Here is a 24,340-nt window from a genome sequence, read left to right as displayed (position 1 = left end):
TCTAAATAAGATGTTTAACAAAAGGAGCAACTCAAAACACTGTCAGTTTTTAGTTTTAATATCGAAAGCAAAAATATTTTAATTAAGATATTTAAAGTATGATGATAGCTTGATTTAACATTGCTTTGATTAGTAATTAAACAATTAATGAAAACATATAATTTTATACTAGATTTACAATTCATACATTCAGTCTGCTACAGACGGATATCTGAAAGATAAATGAGAAGAAAAAGGGCTCCCCCAAAGTAATTTTTAATTCAGACTTTGTGCTGATATTCCCGTGTAAATCTTTATATTACTCAAAACACATACATTTGCTTAGAATAATCAGACCAGAAGAAAACTGTTTCATTGCAAATTCCTAAAAATTAAATGTACTAAAGTAAGTTTTCGTAAATTAGAGGAAATATTCGATAAAAGAAAATCATTTGTAAGATAAAGCCCACCAACGGCTGAGCGGTAGAGTCGCTGAACACTGGTAACTCGGTCCGAGGTTCGAATCCCACGAACGGGCTGGCTGCGTGGGCGTTTTCGCGGTTTTCCCCACGTGTAACGTGTCTACGAGCCAGTTTCCCTTACAGAGTTCTCCACGAAGGTATCCCTCCCTTTAGGCAGATAGTCCTCAAGGCTTTGCCATATAGTCACATGCACACATACATTTGTAAGATAAATTTTTAATATATATTTAATTATCATTTACAATATCATCAAAAGTGATTTTAATTTAAGTTATTATTTGGATAAGAACTTTTTTTGTTATTTACGTCTTATCGCTCGAGTGGCCAAGTAGCGCGATTTAGCGCCCAATTATGGATGACCGTGTGTTTTAGAATTACGCAGTAAGGATTGGTGATGGGCGACCATTGGCGTAAACTCCGCCTACGGTATAATAGATAAGTATCTTTTTTATTTGACTTATCAGTGTAAACATTTACACTTGAGAAATTTACTGATAATATCTATTGTAAATATTCATGCGGAAGATGGGGGACAGGCGGCGCAATGTTAAGGAATCTACATTTCATAAGCTGCAAAAGCTGTGAAAAATTCTGCAGAAATTTGAGTATATTTAAGCATTATTTTATTTTACAAGTTCTTTTGCTTTGTCCTTCATAGCAAAGTATGTTGAATTTTTAAAAGAACACTTTATACAGTTGGATAACTAAAGGACTAAACTAAAGGATATTTCCCATTTTCTCAAACTAATCTAAGGCTTTCTGAATTCGCTATGTTAAATCCATCTCATTTCAGTTCTAAGTATAATGGCATTTACAAAATTCTCTTAACTTGAATTTAAAAATTTTTCCATCATGCCCTTTTCTTAAATGCATTTTAAATATCAAATACACTAAAATCAGGCAAATTATTGTAAATAGTGATCATGTAAACATCTTTTTTTTTTCTTTTTGTCATGTAATTAATGCTGTGTTTTCGTTTCAGAACGGGTGGCGAAGATTGCATAAGGTGTTTTCATATCACACTAAAATCTATAAATGTCATACAAATACATACAGAAGGTAAGACAATTTATTTGCGTGTGTCTGTATTTGAATGCAATATCGTAGATAAGCGCATTGTTTGCACACCCTATTGCCTTTTTATGCATATCAATAAATTATTACCTTAGTAATCTAAAAAGAAGTATAATCTAGTTTTTTTCAGATTCTAACTTTATCCATTAATTGACATAAATTTTCTTATTTGCACACTAAATCATCTGATCATAAGACGGAAATTTTTTAAATAATAAAAATACTTAATTGTGCATTTATATGGTATGTAAATTAAAAAAATTAAAGGAAAAAAATCTGAAAGCATTCAGATTTTATATTACGCCCAAAGGGGCGTTTTCTTCATTCACACATACATACACGTTTCGAAAGTGTTCGGACTAACGCCCCTTTGGGCTAAAAATATTTAAAAATAGCATATCTTTAAAATTTCCGATAGACAGCTTCGCGCGCTGGAGATAAAAATACTTTATTCCGAACAGTGTGTTGCCCCTGCTAGATTTGAAATCGTTGAGTTTCTTAATCAAAAATTCGTTAAAGTTAAAAAAAAAAAAATATGAAACAGATAATAAAACAAATTCGAAATTCAAGATTCCGGCTTTCAGGCGCCGGGTGGAGGACTACGTTATTCAAAATTTGATTTCACAATGAGAGAAAAATACATATATTCATGTAGATTCTTCATTATTTATTTCTTTAAATACAAGGCGATAGCCATTTACAATGCCATTTCGAGACTAATGGTAGTCGTTCTGGGATAACGCCCCTTTGGGCTAAAAAGGTCGTGACTTAGGGGTTGGCAATATTTTCCATGTATAGGCACTACGGAACTAGCAACTGTTACAGTTCATTCCCAGAAAAGAATGAAAAGTTATCATATCTCTGTCATCCTGTCACATCAAGATAGATACCAAGAATACGGGTAAAAAATTTTACCTTGTCGAAAGATCTTTCTTCTTTTAATCCAGAAGAGACCGGGGTTATTTTTATTGACTGAAAACAATTTAAGGTACTTCTAGAATAATAGCATATTTCTAATTTACTACACTCATGACTAACTAATTACATACAACACACAGAAGAGAAGTTACCGATTACATTTTTCATTACACCGGACATAACTAGTTCTATAAAAGTTCTGGTTTCGAGCACGTGATATGAATCATTTGGCGAGAGTTTCAACATAGTGAGTTATAGACAATCAACTGGTAAAAGTTATAGAATAACATTTCCTGCATTGAAGGTTATAATTATTTTTACGTGGCTTCACGTAGGGAAGAAAATAATATATGCTTTCTGGTGATAAAATTTCACGTTGGTTCAAAATTGCCCATTTTTTAAATCTAAATATATTTTTTATGTCTTTGCAAAACGAAAGTTCTTTTTTTATTTAAGTCGCCGATTTTTTACGATAGTGTACCTGAGTATAGAAACAAATTTAAAATTCAGAAATAAAAAAAACTGTCATATTTTATGCACATTGTTACTAATTCGTTACAATCGAATTCGCTTTAATACTTGCACTTAAAATAGTTAACTTGAAAGGAAAAAGAATTAAAACAACAATATATATATATATAACTTTGTGTTTATGCTCGCTTTGTTTTCTTGAGTATCCTGAACAGGTAAGAGAAGCTTAATCCTTGAGAATGGAAATTTGTTTTGCTGTTAATAAGGGACTTGCGTTTTATTATAAATATTACCTTAATGCAATTTTTGATTACCACAACTTTTCCTTTTTCTGTAGGGCTTGCAAGGTGCTATACCAATGAAGAAGCTGCTAGAGCCACGTGTCCGGATGAAAGAGCAGTTGTGGAGAGGAGGTTTAAAGAAATTTTGCTCTTTCGTAAGTAAAATATTTTGAGATTTCCACATAACCTTCTGAGGTTTTTTAAAGATTAAAAAACAATTTTCTGTTTATGATTTAATATTTAGCATTTCAAAAAATCTTTCATAATAACGCAATAAAATGCGTGGACGAACTCCTACACTTGAGAAAAAGGAAAGAGGCCAATTATTCAGCAAAATATGTTGGCGGAGATTTAACTTCCACCCAGTCAAAATGTATACTCACAATGTGAATCCTTCTAATACGTATAATAATAATCGTCTAATCCTTCTAATACGCATAATAATAATCGTCTAATCCTTCTAATACGCATGTATGTACAAATGTTCCCCACCATCTGATGGCAACATTTCTCAAGGAAAAGTTTTCAAGTACAGAACGGGGAAGAGATTTTAGGGGAAAATATCAAGTTTTCCCTAAAAATTCACCTGTTTTGCAAAGATTTATAAACAATCTGCATGTGAATCTCCCGCTGTGTGACCATGTAGAAATAGTAAGGGTTTTTTTTCTCTTTCCCCCCGAAGCCGAAACCAGAATGAATGAACTATGCCTCGTCGGGATATGAACCCCAAAATTTCCGAATGCGAACGACACAGGGCTCGCTCGCAGGGTGGATGATTATCTTCAGCAGCAAAGAATTCAGCGCATGTAGAATCAGCTGAATCCTACCGAGCATGTTTGGGATGGCTTTAGGGATATACATTGCTCCTCTTAATCCCTTTTCTGACTATTGCCACGCTTGCGACTGCCTTGCAAGAGCAGTGGCTCTCATTTCCTATGGAACTGATAGACCGCATAATTGACAGAATCACTTATCGCTATATGTGCTGTATTGCTTCTAGGAAAGATTATACTCCATGTTATTTTATACCTTACTATGTGTTGCATACTGTCGGTCAGTTTCATTAAATTCTACATATAACTTTTTGCGTAATTGTCATTTTTGTGATTTTTCTTTAATTAAAGATAACTAGTGTGTATGGAAAATGCGATGATTTATATACCATGCATTTCAGCATATATAATGCTTCGAAAAGAACCGTTGTAGTATACTGAGGAGTTTAGTTGCATGATTATTCAAAACATTCCAAGAAAAAAAAAGTATTTAGTGTTCTTTCCGTTCCAGATTTTAAGAATCATTGCATACTGAAAAGTCTTCTTGAGAAATTTTTGAGTCACTTAATTACAAACATTCAAATTATATAACTTTTCTCATAATTACAAACATTCAAATTATATAACTTTTCTCAGAATTACAAACATTCAAATTATATAACTTTTCTCATAATTACAAACATTCAAATTATATAACTTTTCTCATAATTACAAACATTCAAATTATATAACTTTTCTCAGAATTACAAACATTCAAATTATATAACTTTTCTCATAATTACAAACATTCAAATTATATAACTTTTCTCATAATTACAAACATTCAAATTATATAACTTTTCTCAGAATTACAAACATTCAAATTATATAACTTTTCTTAGGCAAGCACGATGCTGGGACAATGATGACGATAGAGGAACTCTTCTGTCCCATCATCGGACGTTTCAGATTCACGTACTCCGCAAACCGTGGTGAATTCCAGTGTGATCAACCTTTCTCCGAGCTTAGCAACTGTCCCAACGGAAATGGACTCAACGTCAGGTTCCGCCAGTGTTCCTTCCCAGAAATGAGTAAGTATACCACTCCTTCCTTATCGATCTCATAAAAATTTACTGAAGTTATATTTCACGTATTTAAGGTATTTTCTTAAATATTGCTGTTTTTATGAAACATTATACTATTATACTGATTTAGTTGTTAGTTTGTTCCACCTCACAAAGAGAAAGCTGTTGTTAAACTTTTCTTCCTACGTACTAAGAAACGCGATCGAGGCCACTTTTTAAAATCGGAAGTATTCCACGAATTATTCTTTAGAAAATGCAGTTCTTGTTTTTAATCTTTCAGCCATATCATTTCTTTGTCTTGGCGACTGGGAAGGAGCAAACGGTGACCGGTACATCACCTTGATGGATCTCAGAGACGAACCAGAAGCACGACCCAAGTACAGATGTGGCGTAAGTAAATTGATAATGTATCAATTAATTTATATTGAAATAAAACTGCGTTCTCTAGTAATTTTGTATCCCCCTCTTGGTAAAGATGCTAGAGATGGTCATTATGTTTTTCATCTTGTGAAAAAAAGATCTTTCTAATACTGTTGTTGTTCAAAATGACCGGCCATTTTCAACTTAATGCATTTGGCGAGAACGACCAATACTTATCTTTCATTAAGTAGTCTCGTTCACCACGAAGCGCCTTACGGGGCCATTGAAATACACCTGTCAGAAAAGGGAGTTTAAGTCTCAATTTTGATGGATACCCTGGAAGACGTGTCCTAGATTCTCCTCCCTCTTCCTTTACCACCAGATCCCTCCATAGGCCTTTCAGCTTATCAGTACAGTAAGACCCCGCTTAACGCTGTTTCGTTTAGCGCTGTTTCAGTTTAGCGCTCTTTATTTTTCAACCCGGGGATTCCTCGAAATTGCTCGCAGCACTACGGGGATTCCCCGAAATTGTGCGCAACGCTAGGTTTCCAAATAACATATCCGAAACAGTGTAGTTGCGTTTCTTGCTTGGTACGGTGCATTACGGACACATTTTTATCATTTGAAACATTTGTTGACCTTATTGTAAGCATAAATTTATATAATACTATAATGATTAATACAGTGACAAATATTATGATCTTTAGTTTTTATCATGGGTTATAATAAAAAACAAGCAAAGAAAGCAATTCACTGGAAACTAAAATGCAAGTGATTAGAAGATTAGATTCTGGTGAACTTCAATCTTAAATTAGTGCTGCATTGAATTTGGTAACTTCAACAATAAGGACAATTCTTAAGAATAAAGAAAAAATACTGTCATCGGCAACTGCAGCTACGTCAAGCTCTGCAACTAGAATTAACTGTTCTAGAAATAACATTATAGAGGAAATGGGAAAACGACTGTCTGTATGAATTGACGACGAAATTGAGCGTAATATGCCATTAAGCCAAACTATCATAATGTCTTCTTGACAAAAATCAGAAAATTGGAAACACAGAATAGACTGAATGATCTGACTGACTTAGAATTTTATTTGTTTTTATAAGTATATTCGTTTATATTGTTTTATTTTTGTAAGAAATGAATATTTGGTTTTATTTTTATATTAAATTTAATAATTAACCAATTTTCTACCTATCTTCCCCTAACCCCATTATTTACATGTTAAGATAGCCTCGTTTAGCGCTGTTTCGCATTACGCTCTACTTTGATGGAACGTATCCCCCGCGTTAAGCGGGGTCTTAGTGTATTTTAAGTTCTCCCATTTTGCACAGACCTTACAAATAACCAAGCCTTCTTTGGAATTCGAGCCCGGTAACCCACTATATCGATATCCAATATCGGTAACCATTATACTTATATCCAGAATTGGTAACCACTGTACCGATCAGAGCGGCTGTACCGGATACCAGTTTCACTTGAAAGGAGTGAATGGAAGTATACTTTAATTTCTTTTACGAACATATTTAGCATATTTAAATACAGTATTGGCTCGACAAATAAGACGACCTTAAATTTTTTAGAAACGGAGCTTAAAAAAAAAAGGTTGAATACCATAGCCGTGGAAAATCTAATATGTTTCTCCTCTTTAACATAAAAGTGAAAAGTAAGTGTTAAATTTATCACTGTGCGCATCTAAGATGGATATGACAGAGTGCCTATAATTAAACCTACCTACTCAGAATTTCCTACAGCCGTAACCTCTCATCAGAAAAATGTGAATCATTTTGTTTGACGTAATGTATATAGGAAAGGCACTTAACAAAATAAATAATTAAAAACAGTGGATGGCTCATTAGCGTTAAACACTAATACTTCCTAAAAAAGGTTAAAGCAGCTGGTGCGGAATCGGCATTTAAATAAAAGAATTTAACTAACAAAGCGCGATCTTATAAACTTAAGGTCATTGCGAGTGGCGTACACATTGAAAACAAGTTCTCTGAGAATGTCTGCAGGCTTTACAACAGCTATTGCGTGATGTCGAAAAATGTTTTATGTGAACTGTGTGCGTTTCACAATATACGCATTCTAGCAACGATATTTGTAACTAATTTGTCTTTTGCTTGTCCTTTGTTATGTCAAAGTTTCACACCATTCTGGTGAATGGTTACAGCTGGAGGCAACTCTGAACAGGTAAATTTTAATTATGAATACCTTGTATTTAGGAAGGACATAAACGGAAAATGTCGTTTTATTTTTTTTGCTCCAAATACATATATGAAGCAAATATAAAATCTGAGCATTTGCAGCTAAGTTTCCCATGTTATAAATTATCTAATCCTTCTTTGGAATATTCACTATTCTTCTACCTTTCAATTTCCACAATTTTTTCCACAGATACCTAGAAATAAATTGAACTTTGCAAATACAACAATTATGGTCAAAGGAATTATTTCATAGTTAGACAAATAAACTGAAATATATTATTCTATCACAAAAATAATAGTTTGTATACTATCTCACAAATTTTGATAAACATCATGGCTTGTTGAGTTTTTTTCTCTGAGATTCTAAATCATATCTGCTACTTTTTATAAATGTAGGAGAAATAATGCCTTAGTCAGTCAGAAAATGAGCAATGATTTGCATGATTTGCATGATTTAAATGACGTACATAATAATATATGCCCGAAAGATGGGCTGTTATTTTGTAAAAATAATAATTTTAAAATTTTTACATCAGAAATGAATTCCTAAATATTTTCTTTTAATGTTCCTTTGAAGTTTAGTGATTTTAACGCCAGAAATGAATTTTATTTCACTTTTTCATGTTTTCTTCCAGCTGTATCGAACAGATGAAATCACTGGCCGAGTTTATGTTTCACTAGCGGCAGATTCTACCTGTACGAATCAACTCACATCATCCACCATTGGATACGAGTCTCTTGTTCTCAACCCGCGTAAGTACTGCGATTCATTGATGTAGTCCTTTGTAAATATTTTAATTTATCGATGTAGTAGAAATATATCGATTAACTAATTCCCTTCATTGTAAATATTTCGATTCATCGATAAAAGCCATCTGAAGTACAGGTTGATTCATAATTCCCTCCGAGTTTTCGGAAGTTTATAATCCAAATACCTTAATAGATATAGCAGAAAAGATGCGCAGTAGAAAATAAAAAAATCTCTCCAAATTTGCATTCGTAAATAAATAGATCTGTCACGTCTCTAGTTAGCAAATGGTGGCACTAGGTGGCATTATAATGCAAATATAGCATTAACCCTTTCCAGCACGCTACCTTTTAAAGTCGGAGTTTTGATAAAAAAAAAAGGTAGGCAGTCTAATTAGACCTAGAAGAGTACACTAGTAAAATTTTGTGAAAATAGCACTTATCGTTTTAATTCTGTGGGTGTGCCCGAAGTGACACACTGATTGAATAGAGCTTCGAAAAGAGTGCTGAAACGAGCAATGTTGTCAATGAACTGACTGATGAAATGCGGAGAAACAAAGAATATAGACTCTCACTTGTCCTAGATTATCGGTGAGCCCATTCTGGGCACACCTAGGGTTCGCTTTTTGATTTTAAGCAAGATTTCAAGGTAAAAATTTAAAACTAATATAGAATATGGAGATACAGCCAAAAAATAACATAGAAATTTCTTTTCAAACAATTCCTTTTATACTCTAAAAAAAAAAAATCTGGAAGATTTCTTTGAAAAATGAAGGTCTTAAAAAACTAAACATGGCTAAAATATATGGACTGGTTTGTGTTGAGCTGCCATCTACTATAAATAAAGAAGGTTCAGAGTAACCTATAAATCCTTTTTCATTCAATTTTTCTGTGCGTACAGAAGGAAAGTCCAGACCGGACACACTGTGCCACAAAGGGCTAACTAGTAAAAACAAAATATACTGCGTTTTAGGGTATGTTAAATGTAAGCCAGTTGTATCACAGCAAAGGAGAGTGTCTTTCTCTGTAACCAAGATTGTAAAAACGGTAAAAGTTTACTATTGGGTGCCCCTTGTTTATTGAAGATTCCTTTTTTGACGCCAAGATCGGCGCCAATTCAAGATTTTTTCACACAATTCAAGATTGCACAATTTCAAGATGGCCGCTACACAGAACCAAAATAAGAAGTCAAAGAATTGCACAAGATCTGTGTTCATGTACACATCGATTTGTTTTTACTTAAAAAAAATCCTAGAATTGCACAAACTAGGCATTGCGCACTGCTTTAAATATGTTCATGTACACATCAATCTATTTTCATTTAAATAAAATCGGGAAGCTAAAACAAAGTTAAAATTATCGTGGTAGCCAGAAATGAGGTTTCATCGCCAAAATTAAAAAAAAAAAAATGTCGCCAATCGAAGGAGCACCCAATTCTACACTAGAGCCGTAAAAACTATGCGTGCACACGTTCAAAAAAATTTATTAAATGAATGCCATTTAAGAGTACAGAGATTCTACTTCATAAATTGTTGTAATGCCAGATTTCTGCTAGTGCTTCGATTTAAAAAATTTAAAGAGTCTTTTTCTTAGGGAAAAGTAAAACGTCATACAAGACAAAGAGCTTTGTCTTTCTTTTCCTATATGAGATGTGGCAGTCCTATCCTGGTTTTTGTGAAGGTAAGGCTGTGTTCACATGAAGGTTTTCCGGTCATGAGATGCATACACCGAGCTCCATTGCTAGGCAATTAGACCTTGTTACTTAAAACTTATGAAAACTTATTTAAAATTTTTGCCTACATGTTCTAATTTTTCATCTTTATGTCATCTTGGTATATGAACCAGTCGGTTCATATAGCAAAGCAAATACAAGCTAACGGTTTCGCTGAGTCAGCTGCATACTTACGCATGCGCAACTTTACTTTCCCTGTCTGGCTATGGTTTAAATCCTGTTAAACAAGTATCAACGGATTTAATGACTTGTTATGCCTTAATCCATAAAGCCTTATGATAGAAAAGCCTTCGTCTGAACGAAACTTTACACTGGCGTGTTAGAAACAATAATGTTTGATCACAGCGATTAAAGTTACCTAGTATATTTTGTCGAAGTGTATGAGAAAGATATTTCTTTGACTATACGACAAGACATACGATTAAATTCTATGTTGAATTCGGAAAGAGCTGTAAAGAAGCTCTTAAAATACTTAAGCATGCTTATGCCGATGAAACATTTATTCGTACTTCAGTATTCCAATGATACAGGCATTTCAAAGCGTTAACTCGAGAATAATTTAATAAACATGTTCTGTTACATTTTCTTCTGTGGTTAGGGAGTCAATATTATACACCCATAGGCAGCCAGTAAACGGTCATTGTATTATTAAAAATCATTTACATAGAGCCACGAAGAAGATAACACCGAATTCGCTCAGAAACAGCGATTTTGCTCTGTGCTATGTGTTGCTGCTGTAACAGTGCTGTCTAAAATCGATCTGTCTAATATCCCAAATATAGCCTGTAATGAAATGTGATTTCTGCAGGTACTCAACATTTAAAAGATAACTATGCGGGAAGAGATTTTCTTAGACAAGGAAGCGAAAAGTGCCACGCCTGTAGTGGTAAAGAGAGGCAAATCTTTAGCACTACAGGCCAAGGGGGTGTCACAAAATGATATGTTTCATGTTTTCGAATCGTTTATAAAGCGCTGTGAAAAGTGTAACTCAAAGGTTTGAAATCTGAGAAAGCACAGTGCCATTTCATTTGATTCTATCTGTCTGTTTTAAAAGATTGAAAAGTACTTTTTTTCAGTCTTAAAATTCAATTTCATGATATATCACTCAGCATAAATTTCCGCTGAAGTAATTGTTTTCTTCAATTTTTTTTTTCTTCTCAGTTCCAGAAAGGAGCTTACCAGCTCAAGTAGAAGCCGCCCGCTGTAGGTTCCCAGAATGGTCTCAGGGAGAATGGGAACACATTACAGTGAACGGGACTTCTTTCTACTTCAAAGATCAGGTTACATTCCAAGCCATCACAGGCCGATGCATTCTTAGAGAGAACGCTAGCCCCAACGACAAGTTCATCGTCTACACAGTCACACAATGGTAAGTTTACTATTTCTAACTACTTTCCAATTGAAAATTGTCTTGGCAAAGGGACAGTGCCCACGTCCTCCGTCACTTATCACTTACTCTCCAATTGAAGAAACATTATGTTATTCAGCAAGACAAATTTCATTTCCATCCATAGCTGGCCATACGAGAGGAACAGAGTTTGAAGATTCTGATTAAAAATCATTTGTAGTTGCATTATTCGATGGCTATCGTTTAACTTCTTCGAAAAATGATTTATGCGAAAAATAAACTTACGTAGGACTTCTGAAGAATTTTTGATAATATTATTAACTGATGTATTTTACAATACATAAATTTATATGATTTATAATGTATCTAATTGATGATTTTTCGAAACATTTGCATCGTTACTATGTCTAATGAAATGCATTTCTAGTACCGTACATTACGTATCTCGTACCCAGTGAGGAAAGAAAAGAAGAAAAAAATACATAGAAAGGAGATTTTAAAACCACCCGAAAAGTAAAGAATTCAAATAGGTATAGGTATAGGTAACGGGGAGCACGGGCACTGTCCCTTTACCATAATGGTTAATCGGTATTGCACCGTGCCCACCACTGTCTAGAGCCAATGTGTAGGAGCCATATTTGCGCCCAGCACCAAAAGCCGAGGCCCAACGCTCGGACCATCCAGAGGGCAGTCAAACTGACCAAAAGCGCCCTCCACACAACGCTCACCCAACCGTCCAGGCATTAGTACATATGATAGCAAATACTGAGATTCTCTGACGATTATAATACAATGTGCAATTGGTACATAATGAAATTGCAACTATAAATATACTGCATAATACTACTATAAATATACTTCGCCCACTAGCTTCGCAAACTCATTCGTTTAAACCTAGAAAATGGCGAAGTCCAAAGTAATTTTCTATTGTTTACTTCACTGAATATGACAAAGCTCACAAAAGTGTCTCCCTAAAAGAAGGGATGCTTTTGTGAAGGACTTTCTAATGGAAAACGGTACATATTTATATTGTCCTAGAGTCAGTACACATGCCGAAACCGGATCCCAGTTCGAACTACTACAGCAATGTTCAAGCGTACTTAAATACTAGGCTGTTGGTGGCCATATTATTTTTCCCCTTCTAAGCTGACAGGCTATAATTCAAACTTCTGTATATACTTTGATACTAGATATGTAAAACTATGTATTTGCCAACAAGGAAAAATATCTTGATAAATTTAAGAATATTAAATGCCTTCTAAAATGCATAATTTCTAAAACGTTGTAGAATCATTAGGTTATTTTGAAGCAAAAGATGTGAAAAATGTGTTATGTCCTCGCCGAGACTCGAACCTGGATCTCTCCAAAACACTAAGTGGACCTTTAGACCATTAAAACCATGAAATCTTTACACCTTGCTGGAAGGAAGGAGAAATGCTGGAATGCTGGAAGGAAGGAGAAATGGAAAATGCTGGAAGGATGGATAAAATTCCTTATAACGTTTTATTCCTGCTTACATTTAGGAGATTCAATTCTCTTTGAGTTGGAATCCCAGTTCGCTAAAAGTAAGTGCTAAATATTGGGAATCCTCAGATAGAATTTTGAAGAAAAGTTTCGTGATTCATAATACAACGGAAGGACTCGAAATTTTAAGCTAATGCGATTTTCAATACATCACCCTTTCGCCAAAAGAAGGGGGTACTCGAAGCATGTGTGCATATGCTGCACAATTGAAGATTTGAATTTTATCTTTGCCAGTGTGAATGATCGTCTATATAGGAACTGACGGTACGAGGAAAACAAATTTCTAAAATGATGCATAATTATGCTGCATTCAAGAGCATTTCTAATAATTTATAATAACTACTACGTTCAAACTGCACTTCTGACGACATGCTATGTATATCTGCTCGCATCACTGACGCCGAATTAGTCTAAAACTATTATATATGCATTAGGTAGAGAATATTGGAATTACATCTAAATTGCTTGCATCATTTTAGGAAAAAGAAATATGCGCACTAGTTATGGCAAATTGTATTCTTATACTGTGAATTTAATAATAAGCTATGGCAATTTGATTTTGAGGAATTGAGGTATTTTGCCATCAAATTAAAAAAATCTGATGTGTACACCACATGACTTCCTTGTACGGAATATTAAATTATACGCATTTTTTCTTGAATTTCATTTAAATTGATTGGATTGAATTAAATCTACTTCGTCGACAGCGCATAAACCACAATAGAATAAACGCACTCTTTAAAATTCACTATATTTGTTTACTATAATGACACTCTGAATGCACAAAATTTATATCATTTGAAGAATTATCGTTGCCACATGTTCTATTCAAATACTATAATAAAGCTAAAACGCTGTATGAAAGAAATTAAGCAAACAAAACAGAAAAGGAACAGTTTTTCACAGACGATTTAGTATTTCTCATTCAATTAATTCAGCTCTCACTTCGTGACAAGGCAAAAATACATAAAAACTCAAAATATCTGCATTAAAAAGTACGAAGTAAATCTTAAACACTTATTTCCTCGAAAAAATTCCAGAAAGGATTAAGCATGATTTAATTCGCAATAATAAATGAAGGCTTTATTTTTGTGTTGCGAAGCTTAGTCTCTTTAGATTGGCAATAAATCTACAATTCAGCTGTTTCAAATGTAAACAAACATGTCCGCCATGTTATTTAAAACTTAACCACACTTAAACAGCTTTTAAATTGTTCATAATTGTACAAATATTGCTTTCAGAATTACGAAAGGATTAAAAACCTTAACCGAAAGATAAAAACAACATAATTCAATCATTTTTAAAGCAAAAAATGTACAATTTACAAACATGTAAGAGTAAAGAAACGGAGATCACTGAGCCGGGTAACAGAGTGGATATATATATAAATATATTTATGTACGTTTGGTGCGACCGATTGCAACCAAAATACGAGGTGCACATCTACATGTCATAGCAGTCCTATATACAAAATTTCAACGTTCTGAGGCTACTCGTTTTTGAGTTATGCGAGATACGTACGTACGCACGTATGTACATACGTTCGTACAAACGCCACGAAAAATTCTCTTCAGAATTTATTTTAAAGCAGTTTTATAATTTTTTTGAAGGGAAAGAGTATTTTATTCTGTCCTTACGTACACATATCAAGCAAAAACAACGTTAAATTGCATTCGAAAGCGGTCAAAATGGATATTTTCGTTGAAATATGCTGCCTGAAACTTTTCGCGATTATAGTACTTCCTTTTTACTTCGTACAAGGGAGTAAAAAGTTGTTGAATTTTCCGTGTACAAAATATCAGCGCAGCGAAAAGGATAATACGAATACCGGTATTCTAATAGAAACTTTAGAGGGATATGCATAATCTCTTTATTTTTAAAGAAAATTTTCTTCTAAAACTGAATTAAGAATGCAATGCCATATTCATTTGAGGTTCTGATGATATGACTGTTTAACATTTTACGAAAAATCTTCTGTTAATTTTTTTTTTTTTCTGTAATTTACAGAAGCTTCAGAATGAACCTTCTTGTACAGCACTTCTCTAACTTCTTTCAAGTGGAGACACTTTTATAAATTATAATATTCTAAGGATCATCTTATACTTCTGCTCTTTCACAGCAATTTTTTAGCATGCGTTTCTACCAATATACGTGTTTTTAAAATACAATTATTGAAATTAATTTAATTTTTTAAAGTAATAAAGTTAATAGAAGAAATTCCTACTTATTTTTAATTATTCGAGGGCATTTGAGTCTTATTAAGTCTTTGAGTCTTTTTGTTAACATAAACTTTATCTTATTAACTAAAAACTAAATAAAAGTTGCTACTCGCGTTAATGAGTTGGATGATGAGTCTGCCGCTTCTTGCACAGCTGTTCTATGTTTGAATGTATGCTTGGTAAGCTTAAGTCTGAGATCGGCATGTACATTAAGTCGATTTCAGTATTATTATTATTATTATTATTATTATTATTATTTGAGATAGCAATGAAACTCCTTTGTCGCATGTATACTGAAGTGACAAAAGTCATGGGATACCTCCTAATATCTTGTCGGTCCTCCTTTTGCCCGGCGAAGTGCAGCAACTCGACGTGGCATGGACTCAACAAGTCGTTGGAAGTCCCCTGCAGGAATATTGAGCCATGCTGCCTCTATAGACGTCCATAATTGTGAAAGTGTTGACGGTGCAGGGTTTTGGGCACGAACTGACCTCTCGATGATGTCCCATAAATGTTCGATGGGATTCATGTCGGGCGATCTAGGTGGCCAGATCATTCGCTGGAATTGTCCAGAATGTTCTTCTAACCAATCGCGAACAATTGTGGCCCGGTGACATGGCGCATTGCCATGTCTCGGTCGTTAAGTGCAGGTGGTCGGCCACTGCGCTGTCCAAGGTGGGATGTTATGCCTGAAATGAGATACTCTCGGCACACTCTTGACACTGTGGATCTCGGAATGTTGAATTCCCTAACGATATCCGAAATGGAATGACCCATGCGTCTAGCTCCAACTACCATTCCGCGTTCTGTTAATTCTCGTCGTGCGGCCATAATCACGTCAAAGCCTCTTCACATGAATAACTTGAACACAAATGAAAGTCCTGCCAAAGCACTTCGCATTTATACATTTTCTACACGATATTACTGCCATCTGTATATTTGCATATTGCTATCCCATGACTTTTGTCACTTCAGTGTATAAGCAGAAGCATAATAATTTTTAGAGCGGCGATTGTACAGTTCACTATACTCCGATAATGAACTCACTGGTGACAGATGTGCAGCGAAACTTAGCTTATATCTTGCTAATCATAATCATAATGCTTAAATTTTGCTTTTTTTGTTAGTTTGAAAATTAGTAATTAGGTGTTGCAGTTTGACATTTGTTGGTGTGCTTGGAGGAATGCCTTAGCAAATGGGAAGATGGATGGGATGTGAGTTATAATGCTATGTTATTTCTGTGTTGGTGGTATCATTGTGTGATTGTGCACAGATTTGCCAGAGTTTACTTTGCACAGAGTTCATTATGCATAGAGTTCAATGTGCACAGAATTGTGCGCAGCAGCATGGAGAGCACTTTGTATAATGGGCATCAGATAATAGTGTAAAGTTCAAAGTACTGCGCTTTGGTAGTTTGAAGGCACTGGTAGTTGATAATTATCACTCACATAAATAGTGATGACTTAGGATAGGAGCACTCCCTATTGAATATCATATTTGAATCATATGAGTACCTTAGATTGTTTCCATGGAAAGTTAAATGGTGAAGCTGCAGATTAGATGTCGTTCTTCAGTGGAAGTGAGAAAACAGTCATGCTTCTTTGGACAGCTGTGTGGTGGCACTTCGATTGCTAAGTATTCATCATTACGTCCGTTTTGTTATTTATGAGTGGCATAGTTCTACCTTGTTGTTGTAGCTTGTCTATGATTAGTTTAATGTAGTTTAATGTTTTTGTAGGTGTGCTGATGGTTGATTAGGAATCTTTTAAATTCCATTCCCACTTGAGTAGGGTGTTTGACGTGTAGGCTGGCGGTTAGTGGGCAATGAAAGACATAATGGTCAGGGTCGCCTCTTTCCCCACATACGCACAAATCAGTAGAAGTAAAATTTCTTTCCAAGAAATATGTAGGGAAAGGGCCGTGACCTGAGGTATATTGTGTCAAGAAATAGTTGGATACTGTGCGTGTATCGTCTATCTTCGGTATAAAGCTGCAGGTACGTCGTCCTGTTGTACCATTTTCCCAGTCTTGCTGCCATGTCTCAGTTGCAAGTTGTTTGAGCTTTGATTTTAATGCCGATTGTGGCCAGGGAATGTTTATACCGTCACCGACTTGATCAAGTGCAGCAGAATGTACAGTAATACCGAAGAAGCGACATTAGTAAAGAATGAAAGCATTCAAAAATCGATGAGGCGATTACCGTATTTAATCGCGTAAGAGTCGCACATTTTTTGCCAATTTTTCATTGTGAAAGTCTTGGTGCGGGGAAATCTAGTACACAATATTGTGCACTTGGGCGATTTTATCCGTTTCAAAACGGGGGTGCCACTATTACGCGAGTAAATACGGTAATCGCAATAAATCGATCCGGGTTGGTATCCTTATGCAATGTTTTCAGACTTTCAAACTTGACTTTTCAATGATATTCTCTTATTTTCCTTAGTCATAACAAGATGCGATCAAATTTATATACACAATACATCTGACTTTTCTGAGACTTTTTTTTTCTAATACGATTTTCTCTTGTTTCCTTTCAGCGGCCAAGAAACGTACAATTGCATATGGTTGCAGAGGCGAGCACTCAATGTTATGGAATTTCAGCTAGGTAAGTCTGCAGTTAATTTTTTTAAAAAAACTTAGTTATTTTCATGGAATTGCATTCAAATACGTTATGACGATAATCTTTACATTAATATTTCCTTAGGTGTGGAACCCAGCAACTATTACTCCGAAAATCTTTGCCACGACAAACAGTTTCCTGGAGAGGTCTGGATAACGGAAGGAAGTGAGTAATAACACCTCTTTAAGCCGTATCAGCTCTTCAGTGCTTTAATTTTACATTTCCGTATTTTTATAGCAATTTCATAGGCAGTTTATTTACTAAAAACGTGTACTTATTTGTCACATTATTTTTCTTGCAGGAGTAAAGGCACCTCAAATATCACCGTGTCCAATTATGGGCGATTATACAGGAGAAGTGCCCGGGACCCACGGTTTGTGCGCAAAAGTTTCTTCAGATTGCAATAACCCAGATATAATGTTTTACACTGTAAGCAACTGTGAAGAACGTGGTCATGTATACGAAGGTAAGCCTTTATTTTTATTAACCATAGGATATTAGATTTAAAAACAATAACAAATGCAGTGGAACCTCGATATACGAGCATCTCTATATACGAGGATTCGAGATACGAGAAAAGTATGAGCGAAACATTTGTCTTTACGAGCATTGACTCGAGTAACGAGCAATGAGCCAAGCTGTGGGTACGCGCGGCGCTATTTCCGTATCCGGCTCGACTCGAGGAATGCTCTCGTCAGATCACTGAGTGTTTTTTGATCTACGTGTTTGTATGCTTGTGAGTGAATTGTTTTTTACATTTAACGTGAAAATAATTATTTCATGATGCCTCCCAAGAGGATTGTTGCCTCAGACAGTGCTGCAAATAAAAAGAAGAAATCCATGGCCGTTGAAATTAAGAAATAAATCATAGATAGTAGGAATTGGCGAAGACTTAAATTCGACACAGACGATCTGCACTATTCTGAAGAAGAAGTAAGAAACTTGATGTGGCCAAAGGAGTTACCATTACTTCCAAGTACCAAAGGAGTTACCGTTACTTCCAAGTACCAAAGGAGTTACCGCTACTTCCAAGCACGTCCAAAACGCCTAGAAGATGTTGAGAAGCTGTTGTTGGTGTGGATTAACGAGAAGCAGTTAAAAGGTGATTCGGTGTCGGCAGCTATCACAAAAGTAAACCACGGTTATATTATTTATCAGTGTTATTTATTAGAAAAATTGATTTTTATGTTGATATTTTTGGAGGTGTGGAACGGATGAACTGGATTTCCATTATTTTCAGTATGGAAGTTTGTTTCTAGGTACGAGAAATTCGCTATACGAGTTCAATGCTGGAACGAATTGAACTCGTTGAATTGATCTCGAGGTTCCACTGTACTAGATTTAAAAACAGGCTTAATAAATACTTTCTGATCGTCTGCACCCTCGGTTTCAGCATTCAATAGAATTGTCATATTTTAGCGTATTTTCGAGTATACACGCGACAACAGCAAACCATGTACACACGGGTTTGAATACCTAACCTATCTCGTTGAATAGGGTGGCAAACCAGAAAAGGGTTTTTGCAAATTTTGAATACTATAGCTGCACAGTACACACTGGCTATAAGAGTGCAAATATCAGCTATTTACAGCCATCCTTTAGTAACTTACATCTCATTATTCCGTTTGCTCCACATTTTGGTTGTAATACTTCCTTTATGTGCCGATATAATGATATAACAAATAAAATAACTGCTTGAAAGGAGCTATGAATAAAATAACCATGTTTCTGTTTTCTGCGAATAATGGTAAAAAAATTTACGCTGATACTAATAATAATAAAAAAAAAAAAAAAATCTGAAATGTTTCAGATTTTAAATTACGTCCAAAGGGGCGTTTTTAACATTTTGTGTGTTACCTTTCTTTATTAAATATCATGTTCCTCGCACTTAAACCATAAGATCCAGTGCAACAGCAATATCGCAAAATAGTTTTAAAACGAGCATATCTTTAGAATTTCCGATACAGAGACTCACGCGCTGGAGATAAAAATGTTTTTTCTGCACAACGTTGCCATTGCTCGCTTTGAAATCCTTGAGTTTGTTAATCAAAAATTCGTCAAAGTTTTAAAAAATAGGAAATCGATCATAAAACAAATTTCAAATTTGGTCTTCCACATGCTCTTATTCGTTGGAGGATTACGTCATTCAAAATTCGATGACTCTATGTACCGTTGTTTTATCACAATACGAGAAATATACATACATTTATGCAGATTTTTCATTATTTAATTTCTTCAAATATAATGCAGGACTCTAACATTTTGTGGCAACAGTTTGAAAAGTGAACCGAGATTTATGAGTCCGACGCAAAATGCCAAAACGAAACTAATAGTCCTTCGGGATTCAAATCCCTTTGGACTAAAAATATCTTCTAAATATAGTTTCTCATAGATCTTCTTTATCATGACGACACGGAAATTAAACAGTGCTGCCAGTTAAAGCTAATTAAATATTCACGTAGTTTGTTGAGACGATGACACTAACACAACCAATGGACACAAGAAAACAAATAAAATATATGAAATTACAATAGTGAATTATAGTGTTTAACTAGTTGAATTTGCAATTATATTAATTTTATTTCCCTGGAACCTTTATAGTTATATGACATGAGGTGTACATTCCCCATATAAAACCACAAACGCGAAGAAAACCTTGAGGAATTTGACCTCTTTAGAACATTAAAGGCACTACTACAAGCAATACAAGCAGAATGCATGTGTAATCTATACTTTTGGCACAGTTTTTCTGCTTTTGTTGTGATTTGATTCCCCCTGTTTTTTGACACCATGTTTTAGCTGTGCAGGAAAACAAAAAGTACAGTTCATATCAGGAAATCTGTGCGTCCGGCTTCGTGGGAGGTAATATCCGGCTTCTGGCAGGTCATGGCTTGTTGGCAATCAAAAGGCACTTTGGTATTTACGGTTGAGCTGCAGGTCAGTCATACATAGTCGATACATCCACTTGCAGATTAGCTATAAAAGTACTGTAGTTTTCATTTTCAAGCTATTGTTACTAAATATAAGCCTCTAAACATAATATGCTGCCAAGAATATTCAACAAATTGCTAACTAATGGCGTAGAATCCATGCAAAAATAAATTACGAGAATGTTCTTATGAGAGTAACGACCAAAAGCTTTTTGAGTAATTGGAATACAGATTGTGCGAATGACTGCAAGAGCGAATTTGTTTTGACGGTAAAGAGACGAAATCGATAACTTTTATCAAAATGAAATCTCTATCTTTAGGAGTCTGAAGCATATTATTTATAAGTTATATGCATATTAGACTGAATATAATAACTGAAAATGTTCAGTAAAAGTACAGAACGCATAAGATGTAAAAGAAAACGCCGGATTATTAAATTACTGTTACTTAAAACGCATTACAGACTATGGCTATCAGTACTACTTCAAATCTTTTCAAAATAATTAATTAGATAAACAAATAAATTCAATATATGGGTGGATGGGTAAAAGATATAAATTTTCTTTCTGTTCTTGAAAACTTTCTGTATAAATGTATTGTCTCTCTGTAAATCCGAATCTGTATAGTAATTATAATATTCTTACTGGATGCGGATTTATTAAAGTATTTTTATAATTTGCTTAAGTATTTTGATCCTGAATTATTAATGCAAATCATTATTATGCTGCAGATCTAAATTACGATGGCTGTCACTTTTATAATGATAGCTATTTATTTACAAATGACATTCAACAGATATCTCTGTGAAACTTTTCTTCGAGGTAGTTAGTCATCGGCGTTGTGCTGTTGCCAGTGATGTGGAAGTCGTAGCATACTTTTAGTACTTGCTTTTTCTGTGGTATTTCGAATGATATGTCTGCTGAATAAAGAATCACTGAAACAAGAAGTTAATGCCACGGAATAATTCTTTCGTTAGGTACAAAGTTATATTTACGCACGCTTAATGCAGGGAATATGAACGATGAAGCAGCATAGGTTGAGCAGTCTGCCTCCGAGCATTTTCCTGTAAAACAATACAGCTGCTGTAAAAAAAGGCGCTGCTTCGTTTACAGTGCTGGTAGCAGATTGAGTTCCAATGAATGAACAACATGTTGTACTACATGTTGATACATTGTCTTTTAGAGAAAATAGTCCTTAGGTAAACGCCTTCATAGCCAGTCACGAGAACCACCATTACGTCTTTCAAAAAGACCGTTTCCACGGCTGAAATTATGATGACCTATGATGATCTGCATTTCATGGTGAAATGTAATGATTTCACTTGTTCGAATGAAATTCATACCTAGCCTGTCTCATCCAGCATAGTGATCAGTACAGTCAAAAGTCGTTAATCCGGACTCGTCGGGACTTCGGCGATTCCGGATTATCTATTTTTCCGGATTATAGATCATCAGTTTAAATCTGGTAAGATGGCATGCAGAAATTATAAAATTAAAAATACGAAACCGTAATTTATGAAATAAAGAACAATTATGATCTAAAGGGTATCAAAATTTACAAAAAAAAGCTTAATATTTATTTGTTTACTTTATTAAACATTTCTTAAATTGCTTCGTTTTTTATGTGATACTACTTTCTCTTTAATTCTATAAACAGACATAATTTCATAATGATAGACATAATCGAAAGTTCAAGCTTACCTTTATAAAATTGTTCTAACAGTCTGCAAAAAATAATAAGCCGAATCCAATTCGAAGATTAAGGAACAACGCAATCTGCAACATTAACTGAAGTAGATAATTAGATAATTTTAGCTTATACCGTCCGTTATACATTAAACGCGCATGCGTAAACGTATTATGCGCAGCCGTAAAGGTCTTACGCGCATGCGTAAACGCTTATGCGCATGTGTCAACGTGACGCATGCGCAGAAAGTTTGTAGCTTTGAGGTCCGGATTATAGATCAATCCGGATTATGAGGGGGCGAATTAACGACTTTTGACTGTATATGAAAGCCTCTCCTTCGCGATCCTAGCGCACCAAGTAGGTCTGAAATGCGTCTTATCGTGGCAATTTGCGCATTACAAAAAGCCGTTATTTTCCACATTTCTGCATTTCCAAGAACTTCGCTGTTTGTGTTTCGAATATGTTGTGGCTACACAGTTTTAGACCGCTAATTCATATGAGACTTTATTCTTTTCTTCACCGCACATGCAGATAGAATTTGAGGAAATAATTTAAATATTATGAGGTAGGTTAGGTATCGAACTGGCATGTGGTATAAATGAAAAGCACTGGTTATTTTTCGTAGCGTATATGCATTAGTGTTGTCAGGGTTAAAGTTTCACTCCATCTATATCTGCAATTATTCTACAGTAAAATCAAGTGAATTCTGAAGTATTTATTTTAAGAATGTATATTCTGAATCTGTATCACATGTTTACGAAGTTTCATAAATAATATGCAAATTTTTGAAAACTCGCTATTTTTTAAATAGTAATTAGCGGTTAAATTAAATTTTGTATTCACTAATTTGATAATAAAATCATCCTTTTTTAATAAAAATAAAATACTGTCTTCATCTGCTTACAATAAAAAATGAAAATAAGGTGAAATGGGTATTTTTGCCTCTCTTATTTCATTTTCCAATTAACGTAAATAGCGAGAATAAGGTATGCAACATCATCAGAAATTTACAATCTGAAATTAAGACTAAATCTGAATTTAAAAAAAAATCATCTGATTTTTGGGAATTTATGCCTGTGATTGAAGAATAAGTATTCGAAATTTACGAAACACAGACAAATCATCTCCGCCAATCCAGATTCGTTCTGGAAGGTTCACGTTTGTTGATTTTACATTACATATTCCAAAGCTTTCACGATCCACCCACTCACAAATTCTCACCTGCCCAGCTTCTTAAAACGGGTTTTTTTTTTTTTTTTTTTTTTTTTTTTTTTTTTTTTTTTTTTTGGTAGCACGGGAAGGTAGTGGTTTGCACAGTTTTGTATTTGCGCCCGCACTGGATTCATTCATTCTGCACTTATTTTTTGATGAAATTTATGTATTTGTTGAGTAGTTTACAGAAAGCTGATGTTTTCAGAATTCGGATACTTGCCGCTATTTTTAGACATTGACACGAAATATTTTTTAAGTTGGAAAGGGGCATGATACTCATATGAACCGATGCCACTTCAGATAATTGAAAATTTGATTAAAACGGAAAGACCTCAGCCATTTTTGATAAAAATTTACAAATGTTAAAAAATTCGCCTGTTTATAGGATACCTTATCACTTCTTCTGTTGCTCTGTTTTCTTTAAACCATTAGAAGTGTCTATAGCTTTATCTTCTCTCTTAAAACATTATCTTACGGCACCAAAAGTATTCATCATCCACTTGTGCTGACAAATGCTGCCGCAGGACATAAGATCTTTCACTTATCAGTTACACTGCCTGAATAATTTCTACTTCTTAGAAGTGCTGCCATTTGACGCGCGATAAAATTTTTAATTTATTTTTCAAATTAATATACTACATAACTAAGCTTTTCGAATGCAAGACATGTGTTCCTTTGTAGTTAATTTATGCTTTAATTGATAATTAAA

The 24,340-nt window shown here is 34.5% G+C and overlaps 1 protein-coding gene across 1 annotated transcript in view; it reads left to right on the top strand.

Moving 5' to 3' along the window:
* The window catches only part of LOC118195752 (uncharacterized), a 127,700-nt gene that overhangs the window by 76,389 nt on the left and 26,971 nt on the right, over positions 1–24,340 (top strand). The window contains exons 3-11 of the mRNA XM_085821166.1: positions 1,444–1,520; positions 3,262–3,360; positions 4,860–5,048; positions 5,323–5,432; positions 8,249–8,366; positions 11,254–11,461; positions 17,721–17,788; positions 17,888–17,968; positions 18,105–18,269. Of these exons, the coding sequence (XP_085677292.1) occupies positions 1,444–1,520; positions 3,262–3,360; positions 4,860–5,048; positions 5,323–5,432; positions 8,249–8,366; positions 11,254–11,461; positions 17,721–17,788; positions 17,888–17,968; positions 18,105–18,269 (1,115 nt within the window). The remainder of the gene's footprint in view (positions 1–1,443; positions 1,521–3,261; positions 3,361–4,859; positions 5,049–5,322; positions 5,433–8,248; positions 8,367–11,253; positions 11,462–17,720; positions 17,789–17,887; positions 17,969–18,104; positions 18,270–24,340) is intronic.

This window comes from Stegodyphus dumicola, chromosome 7, assembly GCF_044657685.1.
Source record: "Stegodyphus dumicola isolate Sdum_Otavi_A_Nest chromosome 7, ASM4465768v1".
Classification (NCBI taxonomy): domain Eukaryota; kingdom Metazoa; phylum Arthropoda; class Arachnida; order Araneae; family Eresidae; genus Stegodyphus; species Stegodyphus dumicola.
This window is presented reverse-complemented; position numbering and strand designations above follow the sequence as displayed.